The sequence below is a fragment of the Carassius auratus genome, chromosome 30 (assembly GCF_003368295.1).
Source record: "Carassius auratus strain Wakin chromosome 30, ASM336829v1, whole genome shotgun sequence".
Classification (NCBI taxonomy): domain Eukaryota; kingdom Metazoa; phylum Chordata; class Actinopteri; order Cypriniformes; family Cyprinidae; genus Carassius; species Carassius auratus.
In genome coordinates, this window is record NC_039272.1 from 10,971,365 (window position 1) to 10,991,979 (window position 20,615).

General features: G+C 36.1%; 1 protein-coding gene across 1 annotated transcript in view; it reads left to right on the forward strand.

Annotated features, from left to right (window-relative positions):
* Window positions 1-20,615, forward strand: part of LOC113049199 (transmembrane protein 8B-like) — a 126,385-nt gene that overhangs the window by 32,571 nt on the left and 73,199 nt on the right. The window contains exons 2-3 of the mRNA XM_026211344.1: window positions 2,837-3,026; window positions 11,724-11,931. Of these exons, the coding sequence (XP_026067129.1) occupies window positions 2,837-3,026; window positions 11,724-11,931 (398 nt within the window). The remainder of the gene's footprint in view (window positions 1-2,836; window positions 3,027-11,723; window positions 11,932-20,615) is intronic.

Genomic DNA, 20,615 nt, shown 5'->3' on the forward strand with positions numbered 1-20,615 from the left:
TTTCAGGATTATTTAGTGAGATTTAATTCACAAGGATTCATGCATGCTATTTAGTATTGCTGGATTGTATTAATATTGAATCAAAAAGATGAGCTCGACATGAATCAGACATAAGAGCTGGTCATCTAACCTGACTTACAAACTTATGCTATCAGTAATATAATGTGTGCGAGTGCACTGCTATTTGGCAAGTTTAGTATGTATCATCAAACCCATTACAAATTGTTGCAACAGCAAGGGTAATATCAGGCTAAATCATGTTGTACTAAAACAGATAAATGTTGTTCCCTTAGTGGAGGACAGTTTATACTGCATACTGGGGGAGAATTTCACTAAAAATGAATTACGCCCACTAATAGTGTTGTTTATTTGCACATGCTGTCTCATTTTGTTCTCGACCCGTTTCACATCCATCTATAAAACCCAAAAGAAGCTATTTTGAATAATGTTGGCACTTAAACCATTTCGTTGACCATGTATAGACAAAAGAAACACAGAGACATTACTCAAAATGAAAAACACAATAGAAAAGAAAGTCATACAGGTTTGAACCATGTTGTCTCATTTTCATTTGGAAAAGTTCTGGTTACTGATTATCCTGTGTCGGATAGCATTGACTTTTTTTTTTTTTTTTTTGTGAACAAGTTTTTAAACCTAATCTGAATAGAAAAGAGGAATGTTTAAGTTGGATAGAATGACACTGATGTGAATTAAATACACATGCCATCGCACAACTTTGCATAGACTGCGCCTGGTTAAGCTGTTTGCAAGCAGAGATAAATGTTTAGTGACATCACCCCACAGTATAAAGGTGTAATTTCTGAACCTAAGTATCCTGCTGCTTTCAGTGACAAGAGGATGTATTTTGGCACACCTGCGTTGCATCAGCCAAAGTTATGGTCAAACAACACGACATTGCTGTTGTTCCTGATTGACACGAGGGGTAATCAGCCTGTCCACTTCTGACTGGGCCACTAGCAGGGTTTCTGTCTGACAGCAATGCTTGCTTGGAGAAGTAAATCACTTTTGGAACTTAGAGTTTCAGTTTGCTGTATAAACTCTAGAATTGTTTACTTTCCTGAAAATTCATTGGATTTGTTTTAATGCTCCTAAGATACATTAGTATATTTAAGCTATTGAGGCAGTTGTTATAAATGCAACATATCAGTACTGGATGGACATTGTTGCAGTTCATACGGTACCAAATGGTGTGGGTCCATCCGCTATATTTCACTCAGTAATTTTACTCCCACTGTAAGTGATTGCGCGTGAAGCCCATCAGTGTGATGTGCTGGGCTGTCTTAGCTAACAGATGAAGAGCCCATACTGGCGTCATACCTCTGAGAGTCCATCAGCTTAATAAAAGTGTCACAGCGGTTGATTTGTTGTGTCTGTTAATAACAGAAGCAAAGGGTTCAACCGGAAAGAGATTAAACAGACGGCTAGAACTGACATGCAGGTGCTGTCATTTGTCTTCACTCATCCGGCTTCCCAACCTTATACATTTATACTTATACACACAAACTATCTCCAGAGATATTTACACTGCAGTGCTGCTCCTGCATGAGCTTTGGGGATGTACAGTATTGATGGGTTTGAGATTTGAGATCTCTTCAGTCTGGGAGCTTTAGGATGTTCAGGCTCAGGCTGGCAACCAACGCAGTATTGAGGGCGACGACTGCATTCATTTTCAGGACTGAATTATATTATTGTTCTGAATGTGTATGGCAATGTCAGGGAAGCTATAAACTACTCATAATTTAAGCACTTAAATTGCAGTAAAGCTACTGTGTTGGAAAAGTATTTTGTAATATAATTATATCAGGATAAATATTTGGACCAGGATAAAAATGATTATATGTTTATTTTCTAATTTAATAAGAACTCTGTCTCATAAACAAAAGGGGTTTTAAATGAATGAATCTTGGTAAGGGTGAAATGAATATTTTTATTCAGCAAGGGGGCATTAAATGGATCAAAAGTGAATACATTTGTTACAAAAGATAAATGTTTATTCACCATATTAAAATAATTTCTTAAAAATCATGTGTTACTGAAGACTGAAGTAATGGCTAATGAAAATCCAGCACTGCCATTGCTAAAATAAAATTACATTTTAAAATATATTCAAATAAAAAACTTTATTTGTAAACTGTAACAGTAATAGATCACAATATTACTGTTTCGGAGTACTTTCTCAATTAAATGCAGCCTTGTTGAGCATAAAATACTTATTATATATATATATTTGTTTTTAAGATCCTTTGAAGAATAGAAAGTTCAAAAGAACTGAAGAAAAATTCTCACTGACCCCAAACTCTTGGCCATATAGTGTATAGATAATATTAAGTCTTCTGAGCATCTTGACTGCTCTTGACAGCCATATATTATCACCATGATCTGCATTTGCACCTGTGCGTTAAACACACAGGGAATACATGAATATCATGGAAGCAACTGGGCAATTGAGTATAAATGTTTCTCTCTACGAATCATGAGGAGATTGGAAGCCATTAGGCTCTCTGACGATGGAGCCATAGGAAGCCATGGCTCATTAAGGCAGATTGCAAATGTCATTTTGCTGCTTCCTCCCTGGCCTTGTATGGAGGGATTGCAAATAAATTAATTTTGCATAGAGTCTATGTTTTGAATCAAAGCCAAAGCACGCATGACACATGGCAAGTGTGATTAAATCACTAGTGGAGCTTTCAAAAGGAAGGTCAACCAAACCGCATTAAGACTGATTCCTCCAAGCCTCGTCCCACCCAGCTTCTAGCCAATTGCCAAAGATCCCCATCTTTTATCTAAATAACTCTCTCCTTGTTCCATTCCCTAGATTGCCTGTTTGTAACTGACTATTTCACCCGGACGCCTCGCAAGCTCAACGCCTACCGCTCTTTCGCCAGCGTGGAGCTGTTCCACTTCAACGTGCCTGAAGACACAATGGTGGCTGTTTGGAACCTCATCACCTTCAAGGAGCAAGGGGGCACCTTTGGAGACAGCTGCCCAGACCGCAATGTGACAGTGTGAGTTGGCTAAACCTCCAGGTTAAATCCTTTAAGGGTTGGTTGGGAAGGTTGGTTTTGGGCAGACGAGGACAGCAGTGTAAATGTGGTCAGATATGTCCAATCAGCATTTTAGATGAGAGAAGGGAATATGTAAAAGCCAGATGTCACATGTGTGAATATAATGACCTTTCAAGCACGCACACTGAAGAGTACTCACTGTTTGCCCTGATAAAAATCCTTTTAATCCAAGTCTAAGGATAATTTCCCAGATGCTGATCATTTTCTGTGCTCTCCATAAAAAGGCATTTATCAAGCGTGGTGCTGGCAGAATTCACAGCATAACTGCACACTGGAGATCCATAAGCATAAAATACCAAGTGACACAGATAAGATTTAAAATCCAAATCTGACACTTTTACTAATTTCACAGGGTCACATTCAGTGGAATTGTTTTAATCCATTCTAAATGGCCTCTAAAGTTAGGATGGTCCTATATTTTTATTAGTCATAGGAGACATTGAGTCATTTGGTTCTCAGCTCAAGGTTACAAAACATAATGACCTTTTTTGGTTGATGAGAATGTAGGATATTATCAGCACAAGTTATTATAGTACAAAGGTATTATACAAGATATTATGGGATATTTAGCACAAGTTAAGATCAGTGTTGATCGTGTGACAGACAAAAAAAAAAAAAATTACTTAATTAACTGGTATAATGTTATTGTGCCAATCTACTGGAGCAGTAATATCTGTTTTGTATCATTGTAATACATCAACAACCACCAAAAACAGGCTGTGATGAGAAAGTCACATAATGAATCAAAGATAATCACAAAAAGCTCTTCCACAAGCTGAGGAGGTAAATACTAATATATAGAAGGTGCACAATGTTATTCACACAAATACAGAACAGCGTTATGGTCATACACATGATTGTTAAATAATGCAATAAACAACCATTTAATGACATAAGATGTCAGATAAATCCATAATGGACAACTGATAAGAAAAAACTAAGTAGAAACAGTTATTTCAATGAAAAAACATCAAATGTAAAGTATCATGCAGGGAATTCTAAGAATGTCAATTTATGTTTTTTTCACTGTATATCATACAATGACTTGTTCTTTTTCACTTCCAAAAACCACCATTTTAAAAGTGATTTTACTGTAAAATGACATTAAATGTAAGGTTAGCTGTATTACACTTTATTCACTGTATATAGTATGGAAACGTCCTGTTAATCAATTAACAGTTTTTTAATGTGCCATTTTTAGAGTCTTTTACTGTTAACATTTTAATAATTTTTTAGAGTGAGGGTATTATGGGTTATCTGTCATGGCAACAACATTTGTAAAATGTATTATAACGGTACAGAGAAAAGGAACTTTAAAGGTTAGTAAGTGATTTTCACACTAAAGTAAAGTATTTGTATTTCTTTAAAACGTTTTTTTTTTTATGTTTACAGATTCGCTGCATTCACTTGCATGTAAGTGCCTCACTGTAACTCAGATTCTTGTTTTAAAGATTCAGGATTCAATACAAGTTTGGCTTGATCTACAACAGTGTTGATTACCACAGATTTCAACTTGATTGTCCTTTTCTTAAATAGGCAATCAGGTTGAAATAAAATTTTGTGGTAATCAGCACTATGTTTTTGTCAACATTACCCAATTTCTGTGCTTTCTAGGAACAGACGAAGCCAGAAATGTCCTGAAATTAAGAGTGAACACACTCACTCTTGTACATTTTTCCTCCAATGAGCTCTCAGATACTACATACGGTGTTCTTTTAGCCTTGCTCTGTCCATATCTCTTTCAAGTCATCCTTGAATGATCCTTCATAGCCAGCACATGGTGTGCTAGCACAAGAGCTGTTGTTAAAGTTAGACTTGGCCCTTGGGTAATCAAAATGGAGAATATTATTCACTGAATACCCAGGTCTTCAAATCCCAGCACACTGGCTGTCATTAAAGCTCCATCAAAACACTGACCTTGTTATTGCCTGTCACTGAATGTACATCATAAGTGGTGATGAAGTAACTCTTGGCTGTCTTTAATGTGTGACATTATAAAGAGAAGAAGAGACTGTCCTTGAGTCAATGTTCTACTGGTTTTTCTGACAAATAGCCCCATCACAGAGGTCTGCTTTTCATGATTTCAACATTAACATTAGAGCATTAGTGTATGCTTTATTTGTTTGCTACTACTTTGCTGCTACCGCTGCTGTTACTTTGACCTTAAAATTTACATAAAAGGAGCATTAACTCTAGCATTAAGCACAGGTTATGATGTTTTAAATGCACTCCCTCCACAGATGCTCTTTGGCTCTTATGCTTCTTTGATGTCAGATTTCTTTCAGACTGCATATATAGAAGAGCCTTCTAAAGCCTCCTCTTTTATCTCCCAGGGGTATATATTATTGTGGATAAACCTCTCTGGTGGCCTCAAGGGAAAGCTACATGAGAAAGTTGTGGTATAAACAGTCATCTCGGTGTTAACTTCGGAAGGACGTATTTTAAACTCATAATGTCAGTCATAACTCCAGGGGAACATATTGCCTTTCATAATTACAGTAAGTATGCCTATGTTCCAGTTTGAGCGATAATGAAATATGTGTCTTCGGGGCCTATCAAGTAATAAAAATGGCCTGTCTGCAGTTTATATATATATTCCTGCTTTTGACAGGAGTGTACCCTATACTGAATAAAATAGTTGTATAGATACATCTAAACATCAGACTGGTTGGAGGAATAGAAAGATGGTAAGACTGAAGGAAGGATTAATGGCTGGTTGAACAGACAACGATGGATTGAAAAACAGATGGAAGAATGAATGGATTGACAGAAAAATGAATGGATGGATAGAAAGATGGTTAGACAGAAGGATGGATGGATATATAGATGGATGGATAGATCAAAGGAAGATGGATAGAAAGAAAGTTGAATAGATTAATGGATGGACAGAAAGATGGAATGATGGATAGAAAAATGGCTATACAGAAGGAAAGATGGATGGATACATTAAAGATGGATGGATATATGGATTGGTGGATTGATGGAAGGAAAGAAGGACAGATGGAAACATATATATGGATGGACGGATGGATATATGGATGGATATATGAAGGGAAAATGGATAGAAAGAAAGATGGATGTATGGATAGAAAGATGGATGATAGAATGATGGATAGGCAAAGATGGATCGATTGATGGATAGATGAATGGATGGATGATAGAAATATGGATTAATGGATAGAAAGAGGGATGGGTAGACAAGGATGGATCAAATATGGATGATGAATGCATATTGAGGGTTGGATGGATGGATAAACAGAAAGATGGATGGATAGATAGATGGATAAATGGATAGAAAGTTGGATGATAGACGGAAAGATCGATACAAAGATGGATGAATGGATAGAAAGAGGGTTGGATAGACAAAGATGGATCGAAAGATGGATGAATATATTTGGATAGGTGGGTGGATTGAAAGAAAGAAGGATAGTAAAAAAGATGGATAGTTAAAGACGAATGGATTCACAGACAGATAGAGATAGAAAGAAAGATGACTATATGGAAGTTAAGATAGATAGAACAGAACATGTACTGCACAAGTTTTGCCACGAGGCCCCAGGTCTTCTTGCTGTTTTCATAATGAACAAGGCAGGGCTCCATTCTGTCGATTCAGCTGTCAGATAGCATGCAGGTGGTGCCATAGATAGATGGTAATTAAAACAGGCTGTACTAGGAGCTGGGGGAGAGATAAAGCGGGCAGATAAGATAAAGATACAGGAGAAAACAGGACGACTGGGTCTAGTGGATAACAGCCCTGCGCTAAAGCCTGTAGATCAATACGATGCTGCCGGACAGGTCGTGACAACACTAATTGTGGCCCATACAAACCAGGAGGCCAAGGCAGAAACAGAGCTCCTGAGGTCCTCCCAGCAGTCCCTTTTCACTGGATCATCCTTCAAACATCAAGCCAATGCTTCTTATGTGGAACTGACACACCACATCAGATAATCAATGTGCAATGTGGGGTTTTAGGGAAAAGTGATGCAATGTTCAGATTCACATTTTAATTGAGGTCACAGATGTGATTCTCCAGTCTGTTTGTGTCTGGCCTCCTGGCTGAAGCCCGGAGTCGTTGCTTTATCTCTGCCTCATCAATAATAAGACAGCGAGTGTCATGCACATTAATGATCTTAAGATCTAATTCATCTCACATGCTCGCTGAGGGACCGGGCACTCAATGCACAAGGCATGGTAATGCGAGAGAGCAAAACAATGATGGAAATCACCTCACCTCAATTAGTCTTCAGCACTCAATCTGCATTTCACGCCTGTTTGTTTAGACAAATACAAGAACAAGAACAGCAAGATTTATGCCATTCATTTGCATAATGCAGGATCTAGGGGATGAGACTGTCAACAGACCTAATCAAGACATAAACTAGCAGATGAGTGACAAAAACACAAAGGCTGCATGTCAAATTTTTCATTTTAACCTCAGAGTCACATGCCGAACAAAGTCCGTTTTAAGGACTAAGGCTGTGTAGGTAAAACTTTTACCCAAACATCCATTCACAATGGAGATTGGACGGGACAAATATCACCTCCCATCACATTCTACTTGTATAATGACAGAACACCAATGGAGAAATAATAGCTAATTATTAGTGGTTTCCATTCATGTGTCTAGCTAAACACTTCACCTTCAAAGTGCCACAGCTGGGTGTTTTCAAAAGAGCGCCTAGCATTTTCAGCTGGCAAAGAAAAGATTGGACATATGGCCTAAATGTAAACTACTCCTGCTTTTTGCCAGCAACACTGAAGTAATGCAGTGGTATCTGGAGAATATTAATATCAAGGTTTTAGACCTGCCTCCCACCAGAACTCTATAACTAAATGTTACGGTGTGCTTCATTTGTCTTTCTGTTCGTCTGCTGTCCATGGTGCTGAAAAGAAGACGGGGTGACAAATCTGATAATTACGTTTTTGTGAAAATTGAAAATGAAACTTAATATGAATGCATGCTTTTTTTTTTGGTTAACTGTGAAGAACATTTTTCTTATTTGTAAGCTTTGACATAGACATATGTATTCAAAGGTAGTAATTAGGGCTGAACATTTATTTTCATGTTTATTACATGTTTATTTTTTACATTAAATTAAAAGCAGATGTGTACATAAAAAGTTTTAAACTATTTATTATTGTAAAAAAGCACCTGTCACATCAGTGGTCAGTACTTATATGTAGGATCCCCAACTGTGCACATTGTAAATACTCCTTTCTCTGATGCACTCATTTCTGGTCTTGGAGTCTCTAATATCATGTTGATGAGTTAAGTGAGATGCATTTGATTGAACCCATGATAAAGATAAAAAACAATATACTGGGTTCAAAAAACGTTACTGATGTCTATTTAATGCTTTAGGCATATTACATATCTACTTTTCATATCACAGTATAATCCTTTAAGCTTTTATCACCATATTGAAATATCCTTGACCAATAAAGCAATATTGCAATGGACTGAACTTACATATATTTTCTGGGCTGGCTTTTTAAAAACATAAATATTGTTTGACTTACTTTATTCTCAGTGACAAAACGTATAGTTGTGTTATGTACCAGGTTAAGGTTTTCTATAGAATAAAGTTGCATTTGCATTTGGCTTGTTGCATCATACACACAGTGTTGTACATTTTTGATGAACAAGAAGCTAATGTAAGTTCTAAAAGGTAATAAGGTACCAAGACTTATACACTGTATTTCGAAAGTGCCTGTGATAATTCTGTGCATAATCATTTTCAAAATATACTGTATTACTGAATACTACACATACTTACAGTATCTACAAATTACCTTCATATACAGTAGGATCTTTTCTCTGAAAATATTTATAAATTTAATTATTTGCTAATAATTTGCCATTAATTAGATGTGATAGATCATATCATGTTTACTTGATTACAGTTGTTTTAATGGATTGACATTCATAATTCCAATTAATGCCATTCTTATCTTTGTCTCCCAGCTTTGGTGAGTGCTCATTTGTTATTTTTGTAGCCGAACTTGCCTTGTGTTAATTACCAAACCTTGTTTTCACCTTGTTTCACCAACTCTCTCCAGCGTAATTGACAACTAGAGATGTGTAATAGAGTGTGACCTTAAACATTGTGAGGAAATGGACTGACTACAGAGCATGTTGATCTGATTATGATGATCTGTTTGCTTGGACTCTGATCTTAGGACAGCTCTGTGTTGCTTTGATGAGCCTGGCAGTAACATGTTTGGATGTGTTTTGCTAACATGTATGGATGTATAACTAATTGGGTCACAACAGAGCACTGCATGTTCTGCAAAGGATAATGAAGCCAAACCTTTGGAGCAATAAGTTGCATATGGCAAGGTGTTTTTTTTCACCTTGTGTGAGCTTATGTATTTGAACTGTAGATAAGAGCATTAAGGATGCATAGTAGCTTAATCAGGCAGATTCATTCAGTCCCAGGGAATGCTAATTTATAGCACTTGCTAAGTTAATTAGAAAAGTTGTAGCTGTGGTCATTTATGTATGTGGACTGTATGTCTTTTTTGTGTCACAATATTGCACTCAAAGCTTCCACTGCAGCCTCAAAGGAAAAAGTTCATGGCTCAGTGCAGAACACAAACCAGATAAAATAATTATCCAGTGCTGAAAACATCTGTCTGACAGTGCTGAACTTGTAAGCAGTAAGCAGTATGGGGTCTACGTATTTGAATAAGACCCCGAATGTTGGGGAATTTAAGGTACGCTGGCTCAGAGTACAAGAAGGCCAGAATGACTTATAATAACACTGCAGAGCTCTAGCAGAAGTACTTTGAGTTATTACCTGTCAAGGATCCAGGACCTCTGGGTAAGCATGACCATCTCTGAAGATTGCATGTCTGTTTCATGAAGGACAGCTGAAAACTCATCTCTTCCAACACAACTTGACTTCATCCTAAATTAAAAAACAACAACAACTACAACAACAACTTTCCCTTTCTAGCTTGTACTGATTTAAACAATGCCTGAAACTTGTTATTGTGAGCACTTCCTATGACTGTTTGTCTCTTGATGAATCGCTTTATGTTTTCTCCAGTCGTAAGTCGCTTTGGATAAAAGCATCTGCAGAATGAATAAATGTAAATGTAAGGAGAAAACACAAAGAAATCAGAAGACATTATAATCTTGACAAACAGGTTTATTAGATAGAAGCTGGACTACTACTGCTATGCAACAGAAATTTGGTTAATAGATTGCCTCCTTAAAGGAACTTATACTTTATAGACAAGAGATCGGTTTTGGCTGGTAAGATTATAAAGGGGTTTATGTGTTTTTGTTGAGGTAGTTTATTTACTTATTTATTCTTTTTTGCTTGTTTTTGTATCTTTAATGGATTCCTGTAAGGGTAAAATATTTTATTTACCTTTCTACAATAGAATTTCCTGTTTGTAGACATAAAAGTGACATTTTTATATATTTTTCGTACCTTTTCTTAAGTATGATATTAAGACAATTATATCACATTACCTAAGATGAATATATATATATATATATATATATATATATATATATATATATATATATATAATAAATTAATTAATTAAGCGATACAAGTCTTTGTATGGCACCATATGCCTTTTTTTGGATTAATAGCTAGGATATAAAGTGAGCATCACATCATTGACCCAGATTTCAAAAGGCATATTTCCGGAGGGTGCAGCAGACAGCAACAGACAGCTTTCTCCAGGTGTTATATTCTTCTTTTAGTGAGTGTTTGACTAGCTGTGCACAATTATGAAGATAAATCAATACGTGAACACTTAAAATGTGACATATCAGTATTCATCATGAGTATGTCTGAATTATTGAGTGAATCTATTACACACATATGTGGTTGTGCTGTCTTTTGCCATTTTTACTTGTCTCAAGGAATCATTTTTTACCTCTGAAAATTAGAGAAACTGGGAATAAAAGAGTAATTGATAGTCTTTGTTGTGAAACCCTTCATGGAGGGGCATTTCCCCCCACAAGGATTGTCAGGGTTGTGACTGACAAACTACAGGAGACACAAAGCAGTGCATTGAGCAAAAATAATTGCAGACAGCGAAGCCTTTTAGAAAAAGTGTCATAGCATGATTTGTTGCAGGCTCCTACTGTCTGCCTGTGTCTGTATCCTGACTGACAGGCTAGAGACTTTCATGGCCTGTGCTCCCATGTCGAAATGAAGAGAAGCACATTGCAGTTTTGTGTTGAAAATGAGTCTGATGTAAGTGAATGATTTTCGTCTCTTTCATTCTTCTCTCCTTTACTTATAATTGCAGCCTAGTCGAGGCGCTGTTCCAAATCAATGCTTCTTAAATTCGTAAGCATTGCTCAAAACATTAACGATGAAGTTAAATGTTGAAATATTTGTTTACGATTTACCTCATGCATAATTCAGAATTAGTCACAACGCTCCACTTCCTCTCTTGTGATCGAGTAAGAAATTGTTGCGTCTTCTGCATTCTAATTGCTTCAGGACTGATGTCTGTGCCTTCTCTGGCCCTCCTTTTCTCACTAAATGCAGTCACTTGTTTTTATTATATTTCACTTGAAATGCTCATGTGATTTAGTTTTCCTATATTCCTATATATCTCATTCAAGGAAACGTCTTGAAATGTGACTATCATCTTGATTTACAGGTACTTCAGGTCAGGAGCTCCACCTGTAATCAACCCCCTCCAGACACGTTTTCCAAAGGACACCATTGTACCAGGCTCCTTCGCTGTCACTTTGACATGGACGCTGCCCAACCGCACCACAGGGGTTTTCAATGTCACCAGCCCCCTCCCAGGAGACTGGTTCCTGGCTGCACATTTACCAAAGGATGAGGGGAAGATCTCTGTCAAGGTGAGTAAAAACACAGGATAAAGCAGTCAGTGATCACAGGGCTAACAATGAGAGAATCGTTTCTGCTTTTAACAAGAGCTAAGCTTGTTGATTATGAAAAATGTTCATGGTGGTGCACGTACATTCCTCTCGGCATTTATGCATTCATAATTGAAGCAGCTCACTTCCGCAGAGTCAGTGGGTGGCCTTCATGGGTAGTAATTTAAAAGTGAGTGCTGTGAGTTCAGAACTTGTCATAGACTTCTTTTTCAAATGAGATTATGTATGCGTTTCCTGTCAGAGTGCTCATTATTTCGCTTGGGTTGTAATCTCGGAGACAATGGCATTTTTCTTTTGTATAATGCCCTGAATATTCATTTATATATATTACTGTATATCATGTTAGAAGTGCATTACTTTTTAAAATTGGTGTATTTTTCTTATTGTTCACAAAACCACACACTTTTCCGAGTATGACGTCTGTCTCTGTGGTATGAAAGCATTTTTCCAAGTAAAGAATAAAACACATAATTGTGAGATAAAGTGTTGGGTTAGAATGCCATGCTGTGAGATATAAAGTCACACTATGAGATGTAAAGAGTTTTAAAGTCACAAATGAGTTGTTACATAGTGAGATGTAAATGTAAAAGTTGTAAGTGGGAGAAATGAAGTACTGCTTAGGAGAAAGAAAGTTTTTAAAAAGGAAATCAAATTTTTATACACTTTTTATTTTGGCTTCATTACTGCCTGATACCAAAACTATTTCCTGAATATTTGAAGGTTCACAGAGCTACTGTTTCGCTTTACTCAAAAATGGTTGTTGAGTCTGTACATCCAGTGCTTTTTTAAATTCCTGCAGCAAAGTCTATAAAGAAAAAAGAAAAGAAAAAGGCAGTTCATATTAAAAAACAAGGGGTCAATCGTCCATCTTAAGATATATGCGTAAGTAATAGCATGTCAGCAGTGGCTAAATTACAGCCTAATAATGCTCCCTGCCAGTAAACACAAATATACAGCAGGTTGTAGTATTCTTATTAAGGGTATTACTGCCCAGAGGGAATATTTAAATAGGGAAAATCAGCCAGTGGAAAGCTTTTAAAAAGCTCATGCTGCTTGGAGTCTACTAGGAAGCACAATGCAATGTGCTGGCTCGCAGTGGACACTGAATTCACATAAACAGCTTATTTATACAGCTTACATCTTTTTTAATTTCACTAAAAGAACCGGCATTTAGTCTCATATAAAATATAGTACTAAGTCATGCAAGGCAAGTCTCTTTCATTCATTCCTATTTCTGTTCACATTATGTATTTATCTTACAAATAAATTATGTATTTGTTTAGAAGTGTTACATGGTAAAATGCAATATAATGAGAGTGCTATGCTTCCCTAAAATAATTTTTTTCATTGCGAGATGTTTCACAGAAATAAACAGGACCATCGGACCAGAAACAATCACAATCAAAAGTTGAATAATTTTTTACGTTTGCATTATTTAAATTTAAATGCTTTAAATACTGTCCAGCTACATTTTCTCCTGGTGTAAATTATACAGGCTACACAATCACCTGGTGAAAATGGGATATGCCAAGATGTCTGCCTTACAGAGTAATGACTGGATATAATTCCATTGATTTGTATTTGCATGTACAGTAGATACAGAAAACCTGTTTTCTCTGCTTGACTGAGACTCACATCTGCTTTAATTGTGCTGCCATGCATAATTTAGCCAATGTCTGACAGTTCTGTAACATGAGAGAAAAGTGCTATTACAATCTGGAAAATAAGTGTAAAATATGATTATGTGCTTGCTTTGATCGTATTAGAAAATAACAATAGCCGAAGTGTGCTTTTGGCCTCTAGAACTTCAAACTGTGCAAGTTAATATTTTTATAAATGAGATTTGGTTTAAAAAATATATTTTCACTTATAAATAAAATGGCCATAATTGAATTATCTTCATGTTGCTCCAAACCCTGATGACTTAATATATATATATATATATATTTCATAGTCAAAAACAATTTTCGAATCTGTCTATGATTGTCTAATCATATGTTTGGGGGCGGGGCAAAATACATTGACAAGAGTCAAGTCAGACATTCAACTAACATAATGTTTTATGTTTTGATTAACAGATAGCTAACACTTAATGCCGGCAAAACCATAACAATTAACAATTTTATTATTCTCATTCTTATTATTAATTTTTTTACAATAGTGCTCTCATTATAACGTAAGCCTAAAACGTTAGCAGGTAATGTTCTGCATTTCTGTTTTGAGCTGCACGTGCTGAAGATGGCCAGTAGAGTAACGCATTTGATAGCAAGTTTTTAATCAGTGGGATTCAACTCATAATTTCATATAGAATACGCTTCGTTATTTATACAGCATAACGTTAATATTAAGAGTTAAAGGCTATTTTCAAAAAGGGTCTGAATGCTTATGGACATACAGTATTTGCGGGGCTCTGAATGCGAACTCCTTTTGTGGACGTGTTCTTCACGAAATAATGTGCAGAAACCTGGCAGTTAAACTCAAAAAATTCATAGTATTTTAGTATAATGGTCTTCTTATTATAATAGTATGTATTTAACAGTCTCAGTCATAGTTATTAATATTCTGCATTGTAGTTTGACCTGCTCGCACTGTGCGCTGAAGAGATATCACTGTAGTACTACAATGATGCGCTTGACTCAAAACAAAATGCAGCTTATATCAGGTAAATAAAATATCCAAGATATATATACACGGCTGAAATGTTTTGAAATCACTTGTGCCCTACCTGTTCGAAAAAATCCAGTCTTTTCCTGTGTGAGTTTGAGTCTTGGTAAAGTTTTAAATCCCTGCTGCTGAGATGCTCCTCTGTCGGTCACGGATTATGAAAAGTGAAACATAAATCTATAGAGGTGGTTGGATTTATTCACGCACTTAAACATATTAATTTGAAGCTTCTTTCATTCCAGGTTCTTACAGTTTATCATAGGCTCTAAATTAACTTATTGGGATAAAACTGCTAGTTCTATGTGAAATCAGATATTTGAGCTCCCCCATATAGTCAAAATGGCATAATAAATAACACCCCACAAATATTCGACTGTTAGATTGGTAGTCGAATCAGGCTCATCAAACCTATATATATATATATATATATATATATATATATATATATATTGCATCCTTTTGAAGTGTACAATCTTAGTCCGCATAATTGCTTGGAAAAGAGTGGCCGGCAAATTAATAGAAACTTATGTTTTTATGTTCCATGAAAGAAAGAAAATTATATTGGTTTAGAGCAACACAAGGGCATGCTTATTCATAAAGTGACCTCTCTGCTTAAGATTTTAAACAACATCACTGCGGTGGATCGCATCTAAATGGATCTCACATTGGAGTAAACTTCTCGCATCTTAATTGGAATTCTTACGTTCACAATAGCATTACCTCAATCTCCCTGCACAATCTTAAAAAGTCGGCCTCAGCTGAGTTTTGTCCTTTGCTGCTCTTACTTATCTCAGAGCCACCAGGCCTGCACTTCAGCCTTTCTCTTTAATTAACTGCAGCAGGTTTGGTCGTGGTGGAGGCCATTCTCCTGGATTAAGAGCAATAATTCTACTCGGTGTACTCCGCTTTAAGGGCACCGCTTTCCTCTGAGCCCACAGGGTCACAATGCCAGCCAATTAGACAGAGACAAAAGTTGGAACGACGAAGGCTTCATCTGGGGAACGACAGCACCTGTGGGGCAGAAAAGCTCATGGCTGAACCTACTGAGGTGGAGTAATTGGAGGAAGTGTGGAAAGCGAGGCCATGCTTTCCCTGAGGAATACATTGTTTATTTATTATTCTGTTTAGTGTAATGGGGGTTATGTTATATTGGACTTTTGTTTTGTTGAAGGGGCTTTTAGGTAGATTATGCCACAAACTCGCTGCACAGTGAAATAAATTTACTCACTCTTGTTAATGTTACCTGTAAAAAGGATACCTGTTATACAATACTATCCTATTTAACTAAATAGTTTTGGCATTGCATTCTTTTTCAGTTTGTCAGGACTGTTTAAAAACATTATTCAAATCAAGTTGCTAAAAAAAATTAGGCTGGCATTCTGGAGTAAACAAACTCTAGTGCCTTTAATTGAATATCTATCACCAACATTGAAAAATGAATTTTTTATTCTATCATTTTTTTGATGGGTGGTTCCTCTACTCCTCTCCTTTTAAGCATTTGTTGTTATTATTATTGTAATTTAATGGATATCTTGTACAACAAGTCTTACATTTTTAAAATCCTATTTTGAAATTCACATCATGATGGTAAACTGCTACGACCCAAATACAAGCCTGTAACTGACTGTCAAGTAACAGCTTGCAGGATCGAAGCTCCGTGGACACATGGTGCACAGAGGTGAATCTCAGCGGAGCGAAGCTGCAGCAGCCCTCAGCAAAGTGCAAGTCTGTTCTCTCAGCTGATGAGCTCCACAGTGTTTGTGAGGCTAATCAGGGAGCAGCCGGACCCTGCTCTGCTGGCGCACAGTCACACAAGCAGATGGCCAATTGTAGAGAGAGGAAGAGAGAAAGGGAGAGGGAGGAAAGGAATGAGGAAAGAAGGGGGATGAGTATGAGTCAAGCGCGCAGTAAAGATCAACCGGCCGTCTCTGCTGGATGAAGCTGCCACAGTGGATGAGCAGCGACCAGAAGCTGAGCATCCTGACAGTTTGCCTTGCACTAACTAAACTCTCGGAGTAAATCAATAAACTAATTGGAAACTGTCAGCACTTGGAGATATGTTATCGTTCAGTGCATCTTTGTTGTTTTGGGGTAAGGTCTACACAAGTGAGGAGGGGGGCTGTCAGTCTTGTGGCTGTTTATCTCTGTATTGAATTTCTAATTTTTAAACATCGTAAACAGGCCAAAAGACATTTTAGATTTTTTTTTGTGTTATTAAGATGTGCTAGGTCAGATGCAATTGTTCTTGTTTAATGAAATTCATAATGCACTACAATTTACTAGGGTTAAATAATTTTAAAAGTTTTTAAATTCCTTGGTTTATGGTTGTGATTATTAATTTTTTTTGTTTTGTTTGATGATTGGTTTACTTTCTTTTATGTAAAGCACTTTGAATTACCATTGTGTATAAAATGTGCTATATAAATAAAATAACCTTCCCTTGCCTAGGTTATTTATACTGTAGACAGTGTTTGTTAGGGAAGAGGAGAAGCTCAGCAATTTTAATCAGATAATGATCTATGACTTTAATAAGCTGGTTAATGGTGAGGTGTGGATTTTATTAAAATTTTTTAATGGTAAAATCTCAAGCTTGGCAGTTTAATACACTCAGGCTGTAAGGTATTCCAATGAAAGTGAAAATAATATGGCTTTAACACACTAGCACTCTCTCAGTCAATGTATTTGAGGTTGCAAATATGTTTGATATGGTAATTATTTTAATATTAAATTCTTTGACAACAATAATGGGAAAACTTCACACTTATCATTTATCACCCTCAAGGAATGTCAGTTGACAAGTCGGTGTTGTGCTGACATTTGAGTTAAAAAAAAAAACACTCTTCATACAACAACTTTTCATACAGAACAACATGAGGGTGAGTAAATGATGAATTTTCATTTTTTCTGAACTGTCCCTTTAATGTAATTGCATTTTCTGTAAACAGATCTGAGCTTTACCTTTCTGATAGAATCCTGTCTTCTGACAAATAATTTGTAAAAATCTAATTATAGAGCTGTCACAATATCAGTTTTTTCTCTTACCACACAATTATTGTGGCGAAAAGAAGTCAAGTAAAGTATTATCACGCATCTATTGAAATATGGAATAAATAAATAATGATATAATTCAAATTCATCTTAAGCTTTGTTTATTCTTTTTATTTTGGGGGCTAAAAATCCAGCTGGAAATGTGACCGTCGGGAGGTGGAGAAAGAGTTTGTAATCATAATACAAAAATAGCTTGCTGTTGATCATCACATCCTGCAGACTGGGGTGTCTGGGGTGTCTTAACACTCTTATTTTTTTTAATAGAATCCAAAAACTCCCAAACTGATAAGCTAAAACTTTTTTGGGTGCAGGTAGAGTCTCCTTTTCATTTGTCATGATTTTGAGAGCCAGTAGACATTACACACTATATTGTCTGTTATTTTCTATTTTAAGATGAGTGGCAACCAGCATTAAGGTTAAACCATGACCTACTACTGTATGTTCAAGTGTCAACTAGATAGTTACGAGACTGGGTTATTTATGATATATATGTGACACTGGACCACAAAACCAATTTTAATACATTTTTAATTTATACATCAAGCTGAATAAATACGCTTTCCATTGATGTATGTTTTTTTTTAGGATAGGACAATATTTGGCCGAGATGCCAAAAATCTGGAATCTGAATCTAAATCTAAATATTGAGAAAATCGCCTTTAAAGTTGTCCAACTGAAGTTATTAGCAATGCATATAACTAATCAAAAAATAAGTTTTATATATATTTAACAGTATGAAATTTATGAAAAAACAATCTTCATGGAACATTATCTTTACTTAATATCCTAATGATTTTTGGCATAAAAGAAAAATCGATAGTTTTGACCAATACAATGTATTTTTGGCTGTTGCTACAAATATAACCCAGCGACTTAAGACATATTTCAAAATTATCATATGTGCAGTATTAACACAATATAAATATTTCATTTTTTTAAAATAAGATTGTTATTGTCAATACTATATTGTGAATGCAAAGTGAAAAGTGTTAGCTATACAACCACCCAGCTGTTGATCGAAGTATGAAAACTGGACTTTTATGTCGTCGCTTATTTATTTCTGGACTTGGGTGCTAAATCACAGAACAGAAGTGGAGGATTGTGGGAGATGTGCAGGGGAACACCAGGCTTTACCACTAATAAGACTGTGGATCCCTGCAGTTCTGTTCCTTGACAAATGATAAATGTTTTTCGTACACGGCCAAAAAGCTACGCTCAAATGCCTTGGTGCCTCATATGCTGCGGGTTCATGCTCAAGTATTTTATTTTTTTTTTACTAGACTTGGAGTCCACAATGATCCACCATAAATGATAAAAGAATCTTTTTCTCATTGGACATATGGACTCTTCCTCGTGGTTCTGCATGAGCAGTGTGTCAGAGAAATTATCCCTCACACAGCTGGAGACCACATTAAACATGCGAAATGCCAACAACAGTCCGCTATCAATTCTGTGTACTGTTTGCTGCTCTGCACGCATGCTCTAATTATTTCACTAGTTGCTCAAAGTTGCCAAATTTGTGCTGTGAAAAGGCAAGCAATTATTTGCATCTTTTTCTCTCTCTCTTCCTTTTGTCTGTGCTGGCACATGAGTTGCAAACATCCCCCCTAATCAAATCAGATCAATGAAGAATTGTAAGGAGGCAGAGGCGTCACGAGTTGACAAATCTTGCATGTCAGACACAATGCAAAAAGCGCGGGGTGGGGGTACAGAAGCAAGGCCGTGTCTGCCTCCACCAGCACCAGCTGTGCCTGCTTTATGTATGCAGCCATGGACAAACAACAGATGGGGCTCCTTCTCAAGTTTGTTGTTTAATGGTCGCTGTTTTGCTTTTCCATCCTTATTATCCCGCCTACAACTCCATCCTGCCATTTTAAGCTAAAAAGTGATGTTTCCATTTGCTTTCATGTAGATTGTGTAGTAGTTACTCAATACGTATTGGATAAATCATTGCATCATGGGCAGAAGAACGCTTAATATTCAACACTTACTCGCTTAGTAGGTACTTCCCTCTGGGAGGCAATATAGATTTTACAAATAGTTTTCTCCAAAAGGCAGTCTATTCAATCCATTTCATACTTGAAGTTTTATTTTTTATATTTACACCACCATTCTAAACATTAAGGGCAGTAAGGTTCTTTTAAAATAAAATATTTTATTCTGCAAAGATTCATGCAACTTGACATTTACAGTGTTATAAAAGACTTCTTTTTTTAAATCAGTGCTATTCATTTCAAAATTTCATTTTTTTACAGAATCATGAAAAAAGTTACAGTTTACACAAAAATATTTTCTACATTGATAGTGATATTAATGTTTCTTGAGCAACAAAACAGCTTATTAGAATGATTTATGAAGCATTTTTAATTATTATAATTTTATAATTTACAATTCTTCTGTTATTAAAGACACTGAAGACTGGGGTAATAGCTTGTTGAAAATTCAGCTTTGGCATCACAGGATTAAATTACATTTTAAAGTATATTAAATATTAATATATTAAAACATATTTTAAAATATGATTCTATGATTCTGCCAACATGAATCAAATGGAATTATTCTACAATAATTAATTATATCCAAATTTGTGTTAAAAAATAAATATGTTGGCAATCAAAAAGGACATTTTCAAAATTGGTGCTCATCCATCACACTGGATGTGAAGCTCAAAATGTACAGTATACTGCTAATAGAAAAAGTACTGTAGTAGCTCGCCCCAGGAGCTCTAGGGTAACTGGTTAGTATTTCCCTGGTAGCCTCTGCTATGATATCATAACTACACATTCTGGTATTATAGTCATCTGGGTTGTTTATATACTGTGCACAATATTAAAGAAATAGCAGGAGTAGTCTGGCAGCACAAGCAAACTGCATAGCAGTCTATGAAAAATCCTGTGGTAATAGGGGAAACAAAGGGTTTATTGAAGCCATCA